This window comes from Crocodylus porosus, unplaced genomic scaffold, assembly GCF_001723895.1.
Source record: "Crocodylus porosus isolate Cpor-Errol unplaced genomic scaffold, CroPor_comp1, whole genome shotgun sequence".
Lineage (NCBI taxonomy): Eukaryota > Metazoa > Chordata > Crocodylia > Crocodylidae > Crocodylus > Crocodylus porosus.
In genome coordinates this window covers 22,530,362-22,550,358 of record NW_017728948.1, presented here as the reverse complement: position 1 = coordinate 22,550,358, position 19,997 = coordinate 22,530,362, and the positions used below count along the sequence as shown (strand labels likewise).

At 43.9% G+C, this 19,997-nt stretch overlaps 1 protein-coding gene across 1 annotated transcript in view; it reads left to right on the top strand.

Moving 5' to 3' along the window:
- The window catches only part of EVC (EvC ciliary complex subunit 1), a 114,251-nt gene that overhangs the window by 57,706 nt on the left and 36,548 nt on the right, over window positions 1-19,997 (top strand). Inside the window, exon 12 of the mRNA XM_019553029.1 lies at window positions 16,972-17,184. Coding sequence (XP_019408574.1) covers window positions 16,972-17,184 — 213 coding nt within the window. The remainder of the gene's footprint in view (window positions 1-16,971; window positions 17,185-19,997) is intronic.

Sequence of the window (19,997 nt, the reverse complement as noted above, 5' to 3'; positions counted from 1 at the left end):
GGGGCTGGGATTGTGGGGCAGTAACATCACAGGGCTAGGGTCAGGGCCCAGAGCAAAGTCACAATCCGCACAGCGTATGTCCCTGTGACAGACACCAGTTCCATGGGCAGGGACATATAGTAAGAGGATCACAGCTCCACCCCAGGCCCCAGCTGTTATAACCCAGCAATCATAGGTTCTCCAAAGGGACTGGCAAATACCCATGCAGGCAGGGTACGTGGCCGGGCAGATGGGATGGGCCGCAGGTGTGCAGGGAGCAGCATCCAGGAGTGGGACAGACAAGGGAGGCTGGGATTGCAGGCCAATGACAGTGTGGGACTGAGGCCCAGAGCAGAGCCATGGTATGCTCCCCGCACCTCCCGCATCTGTAGAATTGGCATCTATCACAGAGGTGTGCAGGAAACAAGATTGTGGCTGGGCCCTGGCCCTACGATCCTGCTCCATGATCTTGTGTCTGCCCACCCATCCTGCTCCCAGGCACTACTCCCCACCCACCCACAGCCCTACTCCATCTGCCTTGCTGCATGCCCTGCCCACATGAATCCCACCCCTTGTGGTAGGTGTGGGGTGGAAGGGCCAGGGTGCCTAGGCAGTGTAGCTGGGTCCAGTGGTGGTGGTAACACTGGCAGCTGCAGACAAAAGGAGGAGCCACTGCCACCAGGAAGTGAGTTTGGCTGCCACACCATCTCAGCCCTGCTGTGAACCTGGTGCTGGCAGGACTGGCCACACACACCACAGCCTGGGTTGTTTCCTGTGCCTAGGCTGGGTAGGACTGAGGGACCCACCGCAGGCCAGACAAAATCCTTGGTGGGGCGAATCTGGTCTGCAGGCTGTATTTTTGCAAATCCTGTGCTAGATTTCTCAACTTTGAGACAGTCCTTGGCAATCTGAAGAGAAATTTGTACTTTTGGATACTGCCTGAAACCATATTTCTTTATAGAAACAAAGGCGATACTGGAAACATGAACAAGCAAGACAAAAGTAAAGTCAGTGTCTGTTGTTCAATTAATCCACTACATTTTTTAAATTACAAATATTTTACCAGAGAAGATTGAAGGAAAAGAATTTTCATGCTAGATTTGGAGCCAACAAACCCTCTTCTTTTATTTGAATCACACCAGAAAGCAAAGCCTAACTACATTCACAGAAGCTGAACAAGTATAATGCAATGGTCATAGAATCACAGAGTAGGAAGGGATCTCTAGCATCTCTTATTTAAGTTGTTAACAGTCCTCCTGAGATGCAAAGCCACTGTCAAAACTGACTCTAATCAGATAGCACCACATCTCTGTAAAGAACACCACAGGAATTGCTATACTGAATCGGATCATGTCGTCCGGTGCTGTTTCCCACTTGGGACATACTCAACACCTGTCCCTTCCGTCAGCAAAAGATTTGGGCACACACCTACCTTGAATGTGCCAGGCTGCAGCCCTTCCATTGCTTCATCAGGAACCTCCTCCTGAAATCTTCGTCTATGTAGCAGGGATCCAGGTTTAGACTAACATAATTCAATCTGCAGACTCTAGAAAGCTGCACATCTAATCCTGGGTTTCTCCCCATTCTGGGCTTTACTAGCCCTTAGTCCCTTTACTGCCCCAGGGATCACTGCGCATTCTCAGAGGGGAAAAATCAGAGAAGCCAGGCTTACTTTCTTCCTTGGGTTCCACTTCTGTATTAAATAACAAAAAACTTGCTGCTTCATACCTTCACTGCTCCTTAGGCTACATATAGCACTCTTCTGTAAGATCTGCAGACTTCCATACACTGTGCCTGGTGTGTGTGTGAGGAGTCAGTCTTTTCTAACAGCTGTTTCTAAGTGATTGCTTGGTCATAACCAGAAGGTAATTATGAGGTTCTTCATCAACCTATTCCAGGCTGCTGCTGCACATATTTTATCACAGATACCAACATCCTAGTAGTATTGTGGTGGTTTGAAGGTCAGTGGTGAGTGAAATTCTAATCTCTTATAGCAAACTGGGAAAAGATTTGGCACTAGAAGTGTATGGGCAAACTAACTACAGGCATTAGTCATGGACCTGATTCTCCTCTTTTGCAATCTTGTGGCAATGCAGGTTCATTAGAGTTACACCTGATTCAAGAGAGTTACACCTGATTTGTGTCAGTAAGCAAATAATGGCATGTCAGTAGGGCTCCCTCCAGATCCCAGGTCCAGCAAAATATGCCCTGCCTATTCACTTCCACTGGGAGTATCAGGAACCAGTAATTAGGCTAAGTAAATGTGGGCCCCACACCTGCATTCAAGTCCTCTCTGAGCCTCTCAGGCTACTTCCAAGGTCTCCACCTGATTGCTGATCATTGATGTGCCCCAGTGGCAATGAATGGGTAGAGCTTTTTTAAAAGCAGTGAACCCAGGATCAGGAAGGAAGCCCTATAGACATACCCAACATGTCATGAAAGGGGAGTGTGTGACTGAATGAACTGCTTGGGGATTGAAGAGAATGTCAGTTCAATTCATCAGTTGAATTAACTTGTCTATGGGGGATGTTTCTCCTATAATATTTACTTTGCTCTTCCATGTCCTCCTCCAGCTGTTTGTTTTGAGTCTTTCTCTTTTTTTTCATCTTGTAAAGACTGGAAGCTAACCAGAGCTACAGCGGTTTCTTTACTAATTATTTGTACAATCTTAAACCCTTGATTTGAGCTGTTGGTAATACTATTCTACAGTAAATAATTGTCAGGCCTTGAGATAAATACAGGAAAATGTCAGTCTGTCAGTTTAGTGTGGGTGTGTATGTGTTGAGTAGATTTTTTGTGTATACACAAGTAAATCAATAAAACTGATTTAAAAATATCAACTAAATCTTGTGATAGGTGAGTGAGTGATTATGGTCAGTTGGAGCATGGGGAATGGGCTGCAAAACTTCAAATGGTGAGATAAAAATGAGGTGCTAAACAGATGAGGATAGAAGATAACTAGTATATCCTCCATAAATAATTTGCAAAAAGTAAACTAAGCATTTAAGCCATGCATCTGTTATTCCCTTCATGGAGTTCCACATCCATGACATGACAGGAAAATTCAACAAGACCTCTTTAGCGTCAGTGTTTTCACAAATGAGGTGCGGTCACAGCGGAGTCCTTGTTCAGGACTCACAGCCCTGTACAGTGTCTCTGAATACCCCCCCAAGCCATCCCAGGCATAGCTTCTAAAGTGGTGTGAGACCCAGTCTTTTGCTCCCTGACCTTTCCTGGTTATACATGGACTTCCCTCACAGAGCTACCTTCCACTCCAACTCCTAAGAGAGGCTCTTTACCTTTTTTAAACGGGAAAGAATTGCACCCTGAAGGCCCAAGCAGCAAAGCAGACAGCTCTTCCTCAACAAAGGCATTTATTGGACATACAATAAGCATAGTCCTTGAACCCAAACAGCCTGTACAGCTTCAGGGGACCCCGAAATTATCTTGGCTGTTCTCCCCCTTATACAAGTATGTCAGAAAAACTGAGGCATGCAGCATTGTTACACCATGAACACATTTAAACAAGAAATATTACAACAGATTCTTAGTCTGTCACAGGTATGGACCAATTCTTGATTTTACAAATTCAGTTGCTTGCTTCACACAAAATTCCTGGGGTGAGTTGTAGCATGATGGCATTGCATTCCTCTTTCCTGCCTTGAATTAGAAAAGTACCATAAGCTGTAAAATCATTTGTTGTTTGTTGTACTGGAAGAGTCCAGTAAGAATATTATCCGTGTTGGCAATTTTGCTGGGTGAATTTTGCTTGGTGCCTCTTTTGATGTTCTGAATTGAACCACAACAAGGTGTTTCATGATTGAATGCTTGGGAAATGTTATGACAAGCCAAGTCTGATATGCTAGATTGTCAGTCGAATTATGAAATGAAGCATTCTACCCACCAAACAAGGATTTCATTCTTGTCAATGAATAGGCTGCCCTACCATCAAAGCCTATGGGTGTCGTGTCACTGGATTTTGGACTGGACATGGTGCAGAGTTTACATTTATGTCTTCCTGTTACTTCCAGAAGTTCCATGGCTTATCTTTCCACCAATGGCTTTTCACTTGGTGAAGTAGTTTATACTACGTATTTTATTTTGATGGATTTAATCTATTTTATGGCATCTATGTCCTATCTGTGGCATGCAATTCATGTAGAAGCTGGCTGATTCATGGTCACGTTCATCAGTCTGATATTTTCTCTTTACAAGGCAAAGGACTGCAGATGCACTGCTCTAAGTGGCATCTCAGATTTCCCACATCTGCTTATCCACTTACAGTTAATCAAGTAGTTTCTTATATCTTGTGTTGAAACTCTGCTTACTTTTTAAGGCATCTCAGCCCAACGATGTTGATTTGCAGGTTTTTATCTTGGGAAGTCTCTCAAGTTCATCTGAAGGGTTATCTGTGTGTGGACCAGGTGTGGTTTGACCAGCACCTTGAAACACTCATAGAATAGATGAGCCTGCCATCCTTAAAGTTTCAGAAGCAAACAGCAGCATAATCAAAAATATGCCATTGCTTGAAGTATGGGTATATCCATATTTTTTTGTACTTACCATTGTTGGAAGCCTGTGTTGGCAATAAGAAAATTGTGTTACATTTTGAGAGGAGAAGTAAACCGAGTTGGCTTTCCAACACCAGTCACTGGCCAGTAACTTTGCTTCATAACGCTCCATATCACATCTTACACAAGTGGGAAAGTCCTCCAAGACAACCGGTTAGTCACTGTGCCATGCTATGCAGATGATGCTACTTAAATCTTAAAATTAGTCTTTTATTTGGCAGTATAAGCCATAGAAGTGATCACCTAAAGAGGTTATTGAATCTCTACCACTGGAAGGTTTGAAGAGCAGATTAGGCAAACTCTTGGGTGGTATGATACTCCCTTGAACAGGGGTGGAATTAGATAGCCTTCTGAGGTCTCTTTTAGCCCTTTTGTTCCTATGATTTTATGGTTTCTGCGTATGCACGAAATATTACGACATAACATTTCCCCATGAGGCTGATGTGTAATTCTATTAGTCTGTTATTCAAACCTCTAGGTGTCCAGTTGGTGTGTAATTGATGTCAATAATAAACTCAGGGCCACAGAGCTTCGGTGGTTTACCAAAGCAGTATGGTATAAAATCTTCCCCAACGTCATCCAAAATGTTTTTTTAAAAAGGAGCTATTTTGGTGTTTTACTTCCTAAGGGCTTTGACGATTAAAACTGTTCTATGTTGTAGTCTTGCATCATTATCAAGCAGTGCCTCTACATTGCAGGCATCAGAGGCTATATAGCATTGTGTAAATTGGATTGATGAATGAAATGGATAGCCAATCACTACACTACCAGGCTGTCCACCACTTTGTTTCTGTATAATTGTTTTTCAGGGACTTGAACAGGATGGAATAGGATCATACTTAAGAACCTAAGCCCCACTTAGGCACCTGATAGGTGGAATGGGATCTGAACTTAGGAGTTTAGAGCTACAATTTCTAAACTGAACTACAATTTTGTGTGTCCAGTGTGAGCTGGATATTCAAAGGGCCCACATCTATCATGGAACTGCAGACATTCAGCACCTCTGGAATTGTGATCTAAGTCAATCGGCTAAACTTAGTCATTAAATTTGAGATTACCCAAAATTAAAAATCACTAATGAATGTTTTGGCCTGGGATTGAGCCTGGAAGGACTAAGAGGAAGTTAGAACTAAAAGATTAGGCATAGGAATTAGAACCAAAATACCTGGGTTTGGTCTAAGTCTGGTTTTAACATTGATTTGTTGGTTAAATTTCACTAGGGCCTTCCCAAGTACCCCTGGGGGTATGCATACCCCCAGTTGACACCCCCTGTTATATAGCAGTCTTTAATAAGACAAATAATAGGAAAAATGTATATACTAAATGGGGCTGTGGCTAGAAAAAAAACAGTCTTTCTTAGGTATTGGACCACCTTACTTGCTAAATTATAAGCACTTGAGATTTTACTGTTTTTTGCTGTGTTATTTCTATACCTCTGTAGGAGAGTGAGCTATATTCAGTTTAGATTAGTGCATCATGAATAGATTTGTTAAGGTTTCAATTGTAGTATATTTATATATCTGTACTCAAGAGTTTATGGCAAAAGGTAGGGGTGCGCTGATAAAAGTTTTTTGGGCTGATACCAATGGCCGATTATTAACAAGCCATAATCAGCTGATACCGATCTGATTGCTGATATGCAGCCAGGCAGCTTCGAGAGCAGAGTCTAGCTAGTAAGTCTATTGGGGGAAGGGGCATAGGAGGGGACAGATTGAGGTTCCCATGGTGAGAGAGGAGGGGGACTGGGGCTGGGGCAGGTGGAGCGCAGACAGAGCTATGCAGCTAGTCCAGGGGTGCAGGGAGGAGGGGTGGTTCCCAATGCTGCATACACCCCTGGGGAGGCATGGGGGGCATGCACAGCGGCAGGAGCTGCCCCCCCCATACCTTCCAAATGAGCTGTCCCATGCTGCGCCCTGGCAGGGCAGCACCTGCCCCAGCCCCCCTCATCATGGGGGCCTCAATCTGGCCCCCCCACATGCCCCCTTCCTCTCCCTGCTCCTTCCCCTCAACAGACTTACCAGCCAAGCGCTGCTCTCCAAGCTGTGGCTGTGTGCGGGCACATGGCATTTATCAGCAACATTATCAGCTACATCAGCCATAAAAAGCCAATTACCGGTAATGTCACTTTTCCTTTTATCGGTGCCGATACAATATGCACCAATGTATCAGTGCACCTCTACTAAAAAAAGTCTCGTGTAAATTAGGGTGTGAACAAAACAAAAACAGGATTTAGTGTTTCCAATGATGGGAGGGAGAACATTGTTTCGTTTGATTAATTGATTCAGTTATGTTGCTTAGGAAAGGATTTAGGATAAACAGGAGATAAAAAGCGTGGAAGCCAACATTCTCATATTCCAGAATATGCAAGTCCATGTATGAACTGATATTTGTGTATCATTCCATACATGGCAAAGTGAGAGAAACCTAACTGTATGCATTTACTACAGGCCACTGAACCAGGGGAAGGAGCTGGATCTGGAGTTCTCTTGAGAACTGACAGAGGCCGTGAGTACAAGGGACTTGGTTATCATGGGAGACTTCAGTTACCCAGACATAGATTGGGAGGAACACCTGGCTAGGTCACATCATTCACTCAGTTTCCTGACTGTGATTGAGGAGCTCATTCTGACCTGGGAAGTGCAAGGAGCAACCAGAGGTAACGTTCTCTTAGACTTGGTCTTGGCCAAAGGAGATGATCTGGTGCGTGGCTTGAACACAAGGGTAACCTGGGTGACAGTGAAATTATCAGGTTCACCATCCTCCATAAAGTCAACAAATCAACCAACAGGATTGAAGTCCTGGACTTCAAAAATGCTGACTTCAGCAGGCTCAGAGCATTAATAGGGGAGGCGATGCAGAACCAGGAAGGGAAGGTGAATGGTGTGCACAAAGAATGGTCGTTGCTCAAGGATATGATCCTCAAAGCACAAAAGCAAACCATTCCTGGAAAGAGGAAAGGTTGCAGAAGAGCTGGCCAGCCCTCCTGGCTTCATAGGGACATTTTGATCCTCTTAAAAAAGAAAAATGAGGTGTACACACAGTGGAAGCTAGGGACAGTCCTCAAGAAGGACTATACATTAGTGGCCAACACTTGTAGGGAAATGATCAGGAAAGCCAAGGCAGTGACTGAGTTTAGGTTAACCACGGGAGTCAAGGACAATACGAAGTCCTTCTTTAAGTATTCAGGCAGCAGAAGGAAAACAAATGGAAGTGTGGGACCCCTGCTTAACAGCTCGGGACAGCTGGTAACTGACATTCAGGACAAAACTGAACTCCTGAATGGCCACTTGCTTTTGTAATTTCACTAGACCAAGGGGAAAGACAAATGAGATGAGGCTCATAGGAGGCATGCTGAGAAGTTTAACACTGTGGATGCTGAGCAGGTGCAATGCCAAATCTAGACATTCATAAGTCAGCAGGACTGGATGGACTTCATCCGAGAGTGCTGAAGGAGCTGGCTGAGGTCATCGCGGAACCCCTGGCAAAGGTCTTTCAGAACTCGTGGTGCGCAGGGGAAATCCCTGAGGATTGGAAGAGGGCCAACATGGTGCCCATCTTCAAGAAGGGGAAGAGGGAGGACCCGGGTAACTATAGGCCAATCAGCCTAACCTCTATCCCAGGGAAAATCCTGGAAAAGCTCATTAAAGAATCTATATGCGATACACTCGCGGAAGGTAAGATTCTGAATGACAGCCAGCATGGCTTTTGTCATGGGTAGGTCTTGTCTTATCAGTCTCATCCCCTTCTACAACCTGGTCTCTCGCCACCTGGACATGGGAGACAGGGTAGATGTTATATACCTAGACTTCCAAAAGGCTTTTGATCTAGTATCCCACAATATCCTTGTTTGAAAACTGGAAGATTGAGGGCTCAGCTGCTTGACGGTTCAGTGGGTGGGAAACTGGCTACAGGGTAGGACCCAGAGAGTTCTCATGAACGGATCTGTGTTGTCCTGGTGCAAAGCGGCAAGTGATGTCCCTCAGGGGTCCTGGCTTGGACCAGTGCTTTTCAACATCTTTATCAATGATTTGGATGGGAGAGTGAAAAGCTTTCTGGCCAAGTTCACAGATGACACCAAGTTATGGAGCAGTGTGGTCATGCCAGAAGATAGACTGCAGATACAGGTGGACCTGGACAGGCTCGAGAGTTGGGCAGACCAGAACCAGATGAAGTTTAACACTTCCAAGTGCTCCATCTGGGGGCAAACAACCCTCAACATACATACAGGCTTGGTGATGATAGCTTGACTTGCACTGCAGCCAAAAGGAACCTAGATCAACCATTGCATGAATATGAGCCATCAGTGTGATGCGGTGGCCAGTAGGGCAAATAGCATGCTGGCATGCATTACACCATGCATCTCGTGTAAAACTAAGGAAGTGATACTCCCACTGTACTCAGCATTGGTGAGACCACAGCTGGAGTACTGCATCCAGTTCTGGGCACTGCACTTCAATAAAGATGTGGAAAAACTTGAGAGGGTCCAGAAAAGAGCCACCCATATGATCAGGGACATGCAAGGCAAGCCATACAAGGAAAGACTGAGGGACCTGGGCCTCTTTAGCCTAAAGAAGAGAAGGTTGAGAGGGGACTCAATAGCGGCATATCACTATATCAGAGGAGTGCATTAGGAGCTTGGTGAACAACTGTTCGCTAGGGCAACCCCTGGGGAAGACCAGGACCAATGGATACAAACTCCTAGAAGGCCACTTCAGGCTTAATACCAGGAAAAACCCCTTCACAGTCAGGGTGTCCAGGCTGTAGAAGAAACTCCCTCCAGTGATGGTGCAGTCATCTACCCTGGCAGTTTTCAAAAGGAGACTGGACAGTCACCTCACTGTGGTCACTTGACCCCAGGTGTCTTCCTGCCTAGAGTTGGGGGGCCGGATCCGATAATCCCTTCCAGCCCCTAACAATCTATGAGCTGTAACAGGTACAACATAGTAATGGCAACCCATCTTTGGAGTTAGATAAGAAAAAGTTTCCAATATTTTCAAAAGGTCATTTTTTCCCTTTTCTTACTGATAATTAAATTCTTCACCTCAGCCCAGATAAAAAATTACAGATGTTTTCATTGTCTTGTTTTAATGTCACTCTTCTGCTTTTTAGTGAAGTTCCGTCGGGTTTTAATTTCCCCTGTTTTTTTTCCTGCAAGATAATAAATTTGTTTTCTTGTTTGAAATTCAAATGAACCCAGCATTAATCCAAGACTATTTTATTTCTGCATCCATATTGTTTCATTTCTTTCTGCTTAATGAGTTTCTATAGAGGTTTTTTGAAAGGCCTGAGGTTGGCTGTCAAATATTACAAACAGATTCATTTAACTGTTCAATCAGCTACTCTATTAGTGGAATCAATTTGAATAAATTGTATTAAGTAAGAGTTTTGAAAACAAAAAGATGACATGTCAAGAAATATAGGATGACTGTTTCTTGGGTGTTTCAGTCCAAAAACAGGACATTGGAATTCACATGCTTCCCACATACACACACACATATACACTTCTTTGGACAGAAAAAGAAACTTACAATATGCAATGCAACCTCCCTATTTAGAGCCACAGTCTACTCAGTGACTCCCATTGAGTAGTTGCTTACTCACAAGCTTCTATTCAGCTTGAGCAGAGAAAGTATTAATCTGAAGTCAGGCAGAAGGCAGGGAAGAGCTGCACTTTATAGACAAACTAAATTAGTCTGAATTAGCTTTTGTGACCCTTTTGTTCCTATGGGTTTCTTATTTGTTTGCCTCTCCGAGTCCTGCCCTCCCCATTTCCCCTCCATTTCCTCCCTTCCCTGTCTTTTATATTGACATCTTTCTCTCTAATCGACTGCTCTGTTCATGTCCTTCCATGGCATCTGATAAAGAGATCAGGCTCACAAAGGCTTATGTATCTGTGATTTACTTAGTCTGTAAGGTGCATTTCTACCCTGCCTTCTTGTCAGCTTGAGTCACATTGAAAGAATCTGGCTCTATTAGCATATTTTTCTCTATATGTTCTTATCCTTTTCAAGACACTATAGTAGAGCAACCACACTAATTGGGGTAGACCCCTGTGCAGGTACATAAGCATGCTTGATCAATCAGTAATTGTACAGTGTACTACAAGAAGAGGGTATAGATGTAACATTTATAAGCGCAGCAAAACCATTGAAACGTTAACCTTATTTCATTCAAAGTTAAGTTCACAATGATGTAGCTTATTGGAGCATGCAGAGATAATAGTTACAGCATAACAGCTGATGCATGCTGCTTAGTGGCAACTCTTCATCCCCTTTTGAAGAGGCTGAAACGACCTCTGGTTCAAAGACTGTAATTTGAAATACTTTTTTAACATAAGAGAATTTAGAAATGGTATCTTTTTAAGATCAAACAACAAACATCAAAAAATGTCCTAATCAAAAAGGAGCATGAACTCTTCGTAGAACCTGAAAGGAAAAGCTGAACTACAGAAGCTGTGTCTGTTTGTTTGGCCTTCTACCACTTGCGAGTACCTTCATAGTACTCATAGTACACATAGTACATAGTGTAACATAGTGTGTTACACAGTGATTCATTCTCTTTCTCCTTCTCCCCAAGGAAAATGTGTACAGTTCAGCATTTTGATTTGACAGGCTGTGTGATGTGGGTTTTCTTTTGAACATGTGCGCTGCTGTGTGCACACGTTACAGAAGGCAGGTTGAAAGGCATTCGGAGTGCTGGAACTCGTGCGGCTTGGTGAGGTTTGTGATGGTCCGTAATTTCAGAGCTCATTCCACAGTCTTGGACTAGTCTTCAGCACAGACAAGCTTGTAAAATGGTGACAGTTATAAAAATAAAACCACCACCATAGTAGGTACTTTCAGTAGGATCTTTGAGTTCTTAGCACATACTAACTTGTATCCTGTCTTGGTATTTAACTATCCTACCAGAAGCTGTATTTACACCAACGGTATTGTCAGCATGCCTGGCTACACTTGATCTGAAATACTGTCCTTATAATTCTAACACCACTACCTGGTACTTCTGTAGCTCATTTCAACAGATGATAGCTAAGCACTTCCCAAACAAATAACAAAAACATTTGGCCTAGGGATTGTATTACCCACCAGTGACATACAGTTGTCTGCAAGGACACAATCACTGTTTAGCTGATGCAAATTAACGTCAGATAGTAAACAAAGAATACAGTATTTGTGTGAACCTGCAGGGAGCACAGACAGAATGCAACTTTTTTGCTCTTTAAACAAATGGCAAGTGATTAAAACCTCTGCTTTACATTCCATGAAAACAATTTCCTCACAAATAGAAACTCACCGCTTCTACTGTGAAGGAGAAATTATATTTATACTGAAGCAGGCTGCCACCTACAGAATGCCAATTACTACTATAGCCATGCAGTTAGAGTCTTCAGACTAGCATGGCTAGCTACCTCTCACTGCAGTAGCAGTGGTGATTGCAGTTAATATCTGCATGTATTAATTGAGCCTGACCTTACATGAGCACTTGTGAGATTGCAGTAGCAACAGATAAGGCTGCAGACTACTCTAGAGAGGTTTTAAACTAGTGGGGGACAACCTTTTTCTAGGTGTGTCACGAATAAGCTGTCCCCTTTCTGAGTGACACTCTAATCTCTTTCCACCGTCCAAACTGCTGCTCTGTTTTCTGCTTCCTGCCCTATCTGCTGGTTCCCTTGCTGATCTGCCACATGTCACACACAGAGGCAGCCACTTGTGGCACACATATCACAGATTGGTCACCCCCGCAGCTTGCAGGTCCTCATCCCTCCCCTCCCCTGCAGAGCCTGCAAGCCTATCCCCAGCCGCGGGCTCCAGCTCCAGCTCTGGCAGCCATGCCCAGCAGAGTGTGGCGGCGGGGAGCAGATCTCACAGCTCACAGCTCCTCATCTCTCCCCTCCCCTGCAGAGCCCCGCTCCCCACCACCAGCTGTACTCTGCTGGGCACGGCCGCCAGAGCCGGGGTTGGAACTGGAGCCCGCAGCTGGGGACAGGCAGAGACGGGCTATGCTGTTCTAAAGACTCTGCATAGCCCGCACCCTTGTATAGCCTGTACCCACCCATCAAGTTTGCAAAAACTTGTATAGCCTGCGAGCTATATGCACGAAAATATGGTAATTAAGACTCCTGCATTCAGTGCACAATGTGGGTATTCTGAAGACAGACAGACCTGGAGCTGATTTTTAACAACTACCAATTCAGTTACTTCTTCCCACTGCAGTGGTAGGGCATTGTCCTTGTTTCCCGTTCCATGAGCAGTAGCAGGGTGGGAAGTGTTATTGGTGTTTCTGGTTTTGTGCTTTGTAGTGAGCTTGGAGTGGATGGTTTTTAGGACATAGGGGATTGGACTCAATGGCCTGGGAGATGGCTGTCCTCTGCACTTAATGAGGCAACGGTTGTGTGGAAAGTATATGTCATTGTGTAATAGCATAATGCATATGGGAGAAGGAGATCAAACTATGTGTGTGCAACCTAAGTTCTGGCATTTTCATATTTTTAGTATTTGACTTTGCATCCTTATCATTCAGTTTTTAATAGTGAGATGGTGACAGCAACCAGGCACAAGACAAGGCAACAACCAGAACAGTTTGAGTGTAGGAGCCATTTTGCTGTAAGAATGCTAAAGACAGATTGCTAAAAATGGTTACCTATCATTTTAAATGGAAGCAGGGTAAGTTAAAGTTTTTTAGAGGGCTCTAACGGTGATTTACAGTGTTTTTAGGGCTGTCAAAATGTGTGTGCAGATTCACACAAAAAACAGTGCTTAGTATTGCTGGACAACTGCAGTGTGCATATGACCTTTCCATAGGCATTGTTTTTCTCTCTCCCCCTTGAGATAGTTACCTGTATTCAGCTACTCTCCCTGGAGACTATCTAGACTTTTTGTAAAACAGACCAGATCACCTCTGTGTGTATTTGGCAGTGAATATTCTGCCTCCAGACAGTCTCTTGAGAAAATGTAGCATTTTGGATTTCATCCATCCTAAATCAAATGAAACCTTTTGGAAATGAAACAAGTTCAGCAATTGAAAGTTTCTTCCACAATGGTGGTTTCAACAGAAATATCAGATAGTGTTCCCCTTCCCCACACCCCAGTTTGTAGCTGGTGTGCAGCAGAATTAATTTGAACAATGATGTCCTTCTAGGAGCCAGCGTGGAATGACATTTTCCAGGACTACAGTATCCTTAATTCTCTTCTTTAGAGACAAGTTACTCTAATCCTCCATTTTCTTATCTCTTGCCTACTGTCAGATTCATAGCAGCATCACCTAAAATGCAGCCATGAATTGTTGTTCTCCATGATGGCAGTACCTGCATCGTGGCACCCCTGAGGGTGGGTCTTGCAGTGCCTCTATACTAGTGTAATCCACTGGTGAGTATGTGGATTGTCATAAGTCTGTCTGCATGCGTGATCCACGGAAGATTGGAGCTCTTAATTACAGTTGTCCTTTTTCCCCTCTTCCACCCCAAGCCTTGGCTCTTTCCCTCAAGCAGAAGGAGTGACTACCCTCCCACTTTTTTGTTTTGCTCTGAAGGTTTTTGGTTCAATTACCTTTCCCCCTGCCCATCTTCTCAACCAAGTCATCTAGCTGGTCATCACACTAGCACTGAACAGGTGATAAAAAGATTTCCATGCCAAAGACTTTGGAAATCATTATACAATAAGTAGATGTTTCAGATGACTGTCTGTTTAACTCTTATTAGCTGTAACATGTATTAAAATATTTTATGGAGGAAGCTGCACTGTCTTAAATAAAGAAGAGTATCATGAGAGCGCTTCAAGTTTGGTAATAGGCTATGGCAGTGGTGGCCAGTCTGCAGATAGAGGAGTTGACAGGAAGAACAGTACCAGATCGGACAGGGAGTAGAAAGCAGAGCATCAGATCAGGCAGGAAGCAAAAAGCAGAGCAGTAGCTTGGTCATGCGAGCCCCAAGCAGGAGGCAGAGTGCTGAGCAGTAGATCTGGTAAGGGAAAGGAATCAAAGTGGCACTTGGGGAGGATGCAGCGCTAATTTGTGGCAGGCCTTCCTTAAAGGGCTGTGGAGTCTTTCATCCAGATTGCCAATTCAGATCCAAACATTGCAGCTAGCAACCCCTGATGGTTGTTTCATGATATATATAGAAATCATTGCTGAATTTAGCTCACAGAAGTCCACATCACAAAAAGTACTATATAATGCACAATTATAATTAAAAGTTGACACCAGGCCAATAAATAGTAGGGGCACCTATATCAGGATTTACCTCAGATGCATAAGCCCAAAACCAGTTTAAAAAACTCCCCAGACTTGGAGGTGCCTTTAGGTCCGTTTCCTTTTAAAGACCCTAGAATGTGTCTGCACATAACTATAACTGCTCCATCTATAACACATTCATTAATGTGCTGTAGTTACTACACATTAATGTGCTGTAATACTGGTTCGCCAAGTACTAAATCAGTGTGCAGTAACTTACGCTATTGCACAGTAGTGTCAGCACATGGGGTTTTAGTGACATTTACTGTACAGTAGCCTAATGTTACTGCGCAGTAGTGTAGTAGCACAGTTTTTGCCTGGCACGCTGAGTTCAGACACATCCCTGTTCTTAGCATTTATTATTGCCTGCCTCTGGGCATCTCCCCATGCTGTACATGAGTATCATCTTCATTCTGGGGCACCTCTTTTCCCTGTGCACTATATGGGGAAGCCACAGTTCTTGGCCCTGGGCTCTGGATTCCATTCTAGCAGTCAAGTGCCCTGATCCTGTATTGGATCTAGGCCTCAGTCTTCTTACTGAGGGCAGAGACAGAAACCTAATTCCTCTCTCAATCACAGGGGTGATTCCTGGGCAGCCTACTGAAAGGAAGCTTACTTTCCAATTACACACACTTTGTGCATCAAACAGTTGGGGGTTTTTTACGTATTTGAAAAAGTCTTTCATCCTGACATACACATGCATAATCACTTGGAACTCAGGGGCTAAGACTCCTTGTGACCAGAGAGCTACAAAATCAAATTCCCATTCATCAGCAACAAAAGAAAATCATGTAGCATAAAAAAGCAAAGCAAGCACAACCCCATGCATCTGAACTGGGTCCATTACAAAGCAATACCTTCAGACTCACTGTGGTACCAGCAAGCTTTTCCTTCATCAGAAGAAGTGCCAAACTGCTTGCCTCCTGATAGCTTTTACTTTACATCTTTAGAAATATTTCCCAGGCTGCTCTGCTCTTAAAAGAATAGCACACTTTCACAAACAATATGGTACTTACTTCCAAAGGGACATCTTTCATAAGAACTACATTCAGGGTCACCCTAATGGTTACCAGAGCTGACCCTAGGGGTGTGCAAGGCCTGGGGCATATCAGCCTGTGCTGGGGGGTGGAAGGGGTGGTGAGCGGCCAATGCACAAAGGTGGCCATGCACGGCAGCCACGTGGAATCATGGCACCCTGCCTGCAGGGCCCCCCAAAGCAGCCTCCCCGATTCGCCCCTCCAAGGGACAGCTCTGCTGGTCACCCTGAAGTCCCATTGAGTTTTTCTTCTTAGCCACTTGGTCTGGAAACAGTAAAGTATTCTTTTTAAATATTCAGTGATTTCCATGGTATTACTCAGTGATTTAGGCTTAAGCATGTGCATAAATCTTTCTAGGACTGGGACTCACAGATCAGACTTGTCATCACCTACAAAGGTTGAAATTAATGTCCACACCCTGTTAGCACAAACATGCACCACAGTTTGCAACAGCAATAATTACAGTTATTTATTTGTGCTGTTTAGAAGCCCTATTGAGGTCTCACTGTGATGGATGCTGTCCCAAGAAAACAGCAGTCTAAACAGACAAGCCAAAAGGGAAACCTTAGCTTTCCCATTTTACAGATGGGAGAAAAAGCACAAAGGGCACTTTTACATGTGCGATGGGGATGGGGAGAGGGAGGCACTTTAATTAGAGTGGTTCTGAGAGTTTAACAAACTTTAGTTCAAATCCTCCCATTGCCATTTTTAAGCATGGGGACGCTGATACATGAGATGTGGGAAGCTGATGAAGTGCAGCAATTACCATGTTCCAGCATGAACTGCTATCTCTGTCCAGTGTTTCAACCCCAAAGCCGACCTTTCTCTGCAGTTTCAGATGGCCTACTACCAGGCATAAACATTGTCGATTCAGACTTCAACAAACCTGTATCATGGAACAATTCAAGAGAGGGTGGATGATTCCTAATGAGGTGTATAAGGATTGTAAAGGGTTTTTTTTCAAGGGGAGAGAAAAAGAGAGTGCATCAGTGAGGTACATGTATCAGAAAAAGCAGCCTGGTAGAACCAGGATCTGGAGAAGAAAATGAAGGGCTGTGGAAAGTGAGGCTGGGATTAGGATGCGCTAAGGGAACAGATGATGGAAAGGGGCATGACAAGCAAGTTATTAATGAATTATATCCTTTGTGTTCTTTTAGGAGCTATATGTGAGATCTTCTCATGCATTAGAGGAGCTTGTTAAAGAGCTGTTTCTTCAGAACCTTCCTAGAATAACCGGTCTCTCCTTAAGAGATTGTGAACTTTTAAAAGAAGAATGGCAGGAGAATTTGGTCCTTCAGTTGGAAAAAGTGGGCAGCTATAGACAACAACATTGGAAGCTCTTCCAGGAACAAATGCAACAAGAAAAACAGGTACAGTTGAAAAATGTGATGGGTATCAATATTCTCAAGTCATAAATTCTAAAAATATAATTATATAGATTACCGTATTTCTTCCATACTTCATGCACCTTCCACCTCCCCTTTTCACCTTTCAAAAACAATAGGTATGATCTTATTTGGGGCATGTTGTATATGTGAGAAAATATGGTATCAAGACAGTCATGCATGTATGTGGGTTTTTTATTTCTACATAGACTTGTGGAGTCCAAATTCAGAGTGGGCAGTTTGGATTAGTGTATGTTATTTTTGCATGGGAAAGGTGGTAAACTATTAGAGAACATATGGCCTCAGTCTTTTATAGTGTTTTCAGTACATAAGTCTCTTTGGGCAAAGTGCTAGCCTAATTCCAAATTTTTTCTGACTGGGCGGTGGGGAAGAGGCTATAGTGCACATACATGCACACACACGTGCACACACAGCCCTCCACATGGAATACACAGAGTGCATAAAAATAATCACAAGCAAAGTTTTTTGCCTGAAAGGGGGCAGCCCAGGGTGTTAAGGGGCCCAGAAGAGAGAATAGAAAACCCTATTCTGAATAAACCATGCCTAATACGAACAGATTTGGGGGAAATTTTACCCTTGAAATGCTAAGAAGCCTCCTCTGAGCACATGCAAACTGCAGTTTTTCCCAGGGCTTATCAATATTTGGGAAGATTTTCTTGAAGGCAAAAATCACCTCCCTTACACAAAGGCAAGCCCTGCCAAAATTAAACCATGTTCATCCAAAGCATGAGTACTAGAGAAGTAAGCCGGAATACCCTAAACTACGGCAGATTTACAATGGAATGAAAACAAGGTCTTGTGGTGTGAAGTGTTGAATGACCTTAATAATAGATGCCACTATCTATATTAGAAATGCAAAAGTCTAGAACTCTTGGTTCAGAGATGATTCCTTTTATTAGACCAACTAGAAATCGTAAAAAAAATGTCTTTTTCGGCAAGCTTCTGGGCCCTCAGGCTTTCAGGCTCTTCATCTGGGAAAATTAAAGATGGCAAAAAGTCCCCATAGGTAGAAAATAAACTTCATTTTTACACAGAGGGACTTGAAGATGGAAGTTTATTTTAGCTGATTTTTGATTTTTAGACTTCATTGCTGAACAACAAGAAAAATTTCTAAAATCTCCCTGCATGCCATCTGACAGCAACAGGGAAGTAGTCCTACCTGATCTACACAACAAAGAGCAACCCACAGAGATACTTACGTGGACCCAGAGGGACAGACTTCCATCTTCAGCTCCATCTTCCTCTGTACAAAAATGAAATTTATTTCCTACCTATAGGGTCTTTTTACCATCTTTCATTTTCCCTGAGTCAGATGAAGGGTGTGTGAGCCCAAAAACTTGTGGAAAAAGACCATTTTTGCAATTTCTTAGTTGGTCTAATAAAAGGTAATATCTCTGAACCAAGAGTTGTAAATTTTTGCTTTTCTTTTTTTCTCAGACCAATATGGCTACCAAATATACCCTGAAACTATCTATACTATACTCTTCTATATTATACTATAACAAGGGCCGTGTATACACATTCATATCATCCGGGGCGACTCTCCTAGGTTTGTTTCCCTGAGAGAATGTTGTACAGTATTCTGTTATGACTAACCTCTGGATTTTCCCAGGTTGTTTTAGGGGCTTGTTGCACGTTAATTTTAGGCAGATCCTGGAGGTCTTAACCCCTGTGATGTCCACACATTAACACCTGAAACTAGTTTTAAGTACACTTTAGGTGATTCAAAGTTATGCCACTCCAGGACAGGTTTATCCCTTCTCATGTTCAGTTAATGTGTGTTCACTCTCCACAGCTGATCCACCCCAGTTGCAATCCTCCAGCATCCCAGGATGCAGTGTCCCCTCCCCCACCTTCCTGTTCTGTGTAGATAAACTTTCCATCCCTTGAACTCTACTGCCCAGGGGGCAGTTTGGGCATCAAGCTAACTCCTCCTACTGCCCCCCAAGGTGTGACCTTCCCACCCCCCAGGGATGCACCCCAGTGCAAGCAGCCTGCAGAGCACAAGCCAGCAGGACAGGTCACAGGACACAGACAGGTCCAGGAGTGGGGTCTTCAGGGTGTGGTGGGGGAACAAGATAAGGGGCCAAATCAGGTCCCCATGAGCTGGGGCTTCCTTCCCAGGGCAGGGGCAATAGTTGCCCCAAAAGTGCCTTCCCTCACCACTCCCAGCTCCTAGCCACCTCACGAAGCATGGCCAGAACCCCTCACACCCCAATCCCAAATCCCAGTTTGTTAAAACATGAGACCTTCTTTAATTTACTTCCTCTTTATTTTTTTTTAAATCCCTGACCCCCCACCCTTTTTTTTACTTTTTATTTTTTCCCTCAGTGGGTGACTTTATTTCACCACTAATCACCCATCCCCACTTCCTTTCCACCTCCCGTTTTATTACCAACCCCCATCCTATTAAGTCTCTGCCTCCCAGCTTCGTGTTCCTGCCCCCACCAAACTCATCTCTCCAACGGTGCCCCCCCTCCCCCCCGGCCTCCCCCACTTAGTGGAGGGATAGAAATCAGCCCTAGCTCACCAGCCTTCTACTGGCAACTCAAGAGCTGCAGCACCTAGCCCGGCCCCTGATCACTAGCCCTCTGGTGGCAAGTCATAGCTGTGCAGGTTGGGGACAGTCAGAGAAGGTTTTTTATTCTTAAGTGTAACTGCGCCAAACTCAAGCTAACTTGCATCAACATTTGTGCAGCTCAAAGTGCAGTGTGTAATAGTGCTCTTAGTATCCATTTTATTTTGTACCTTTAAAAAAAAAGTCTAACTGTGATTGT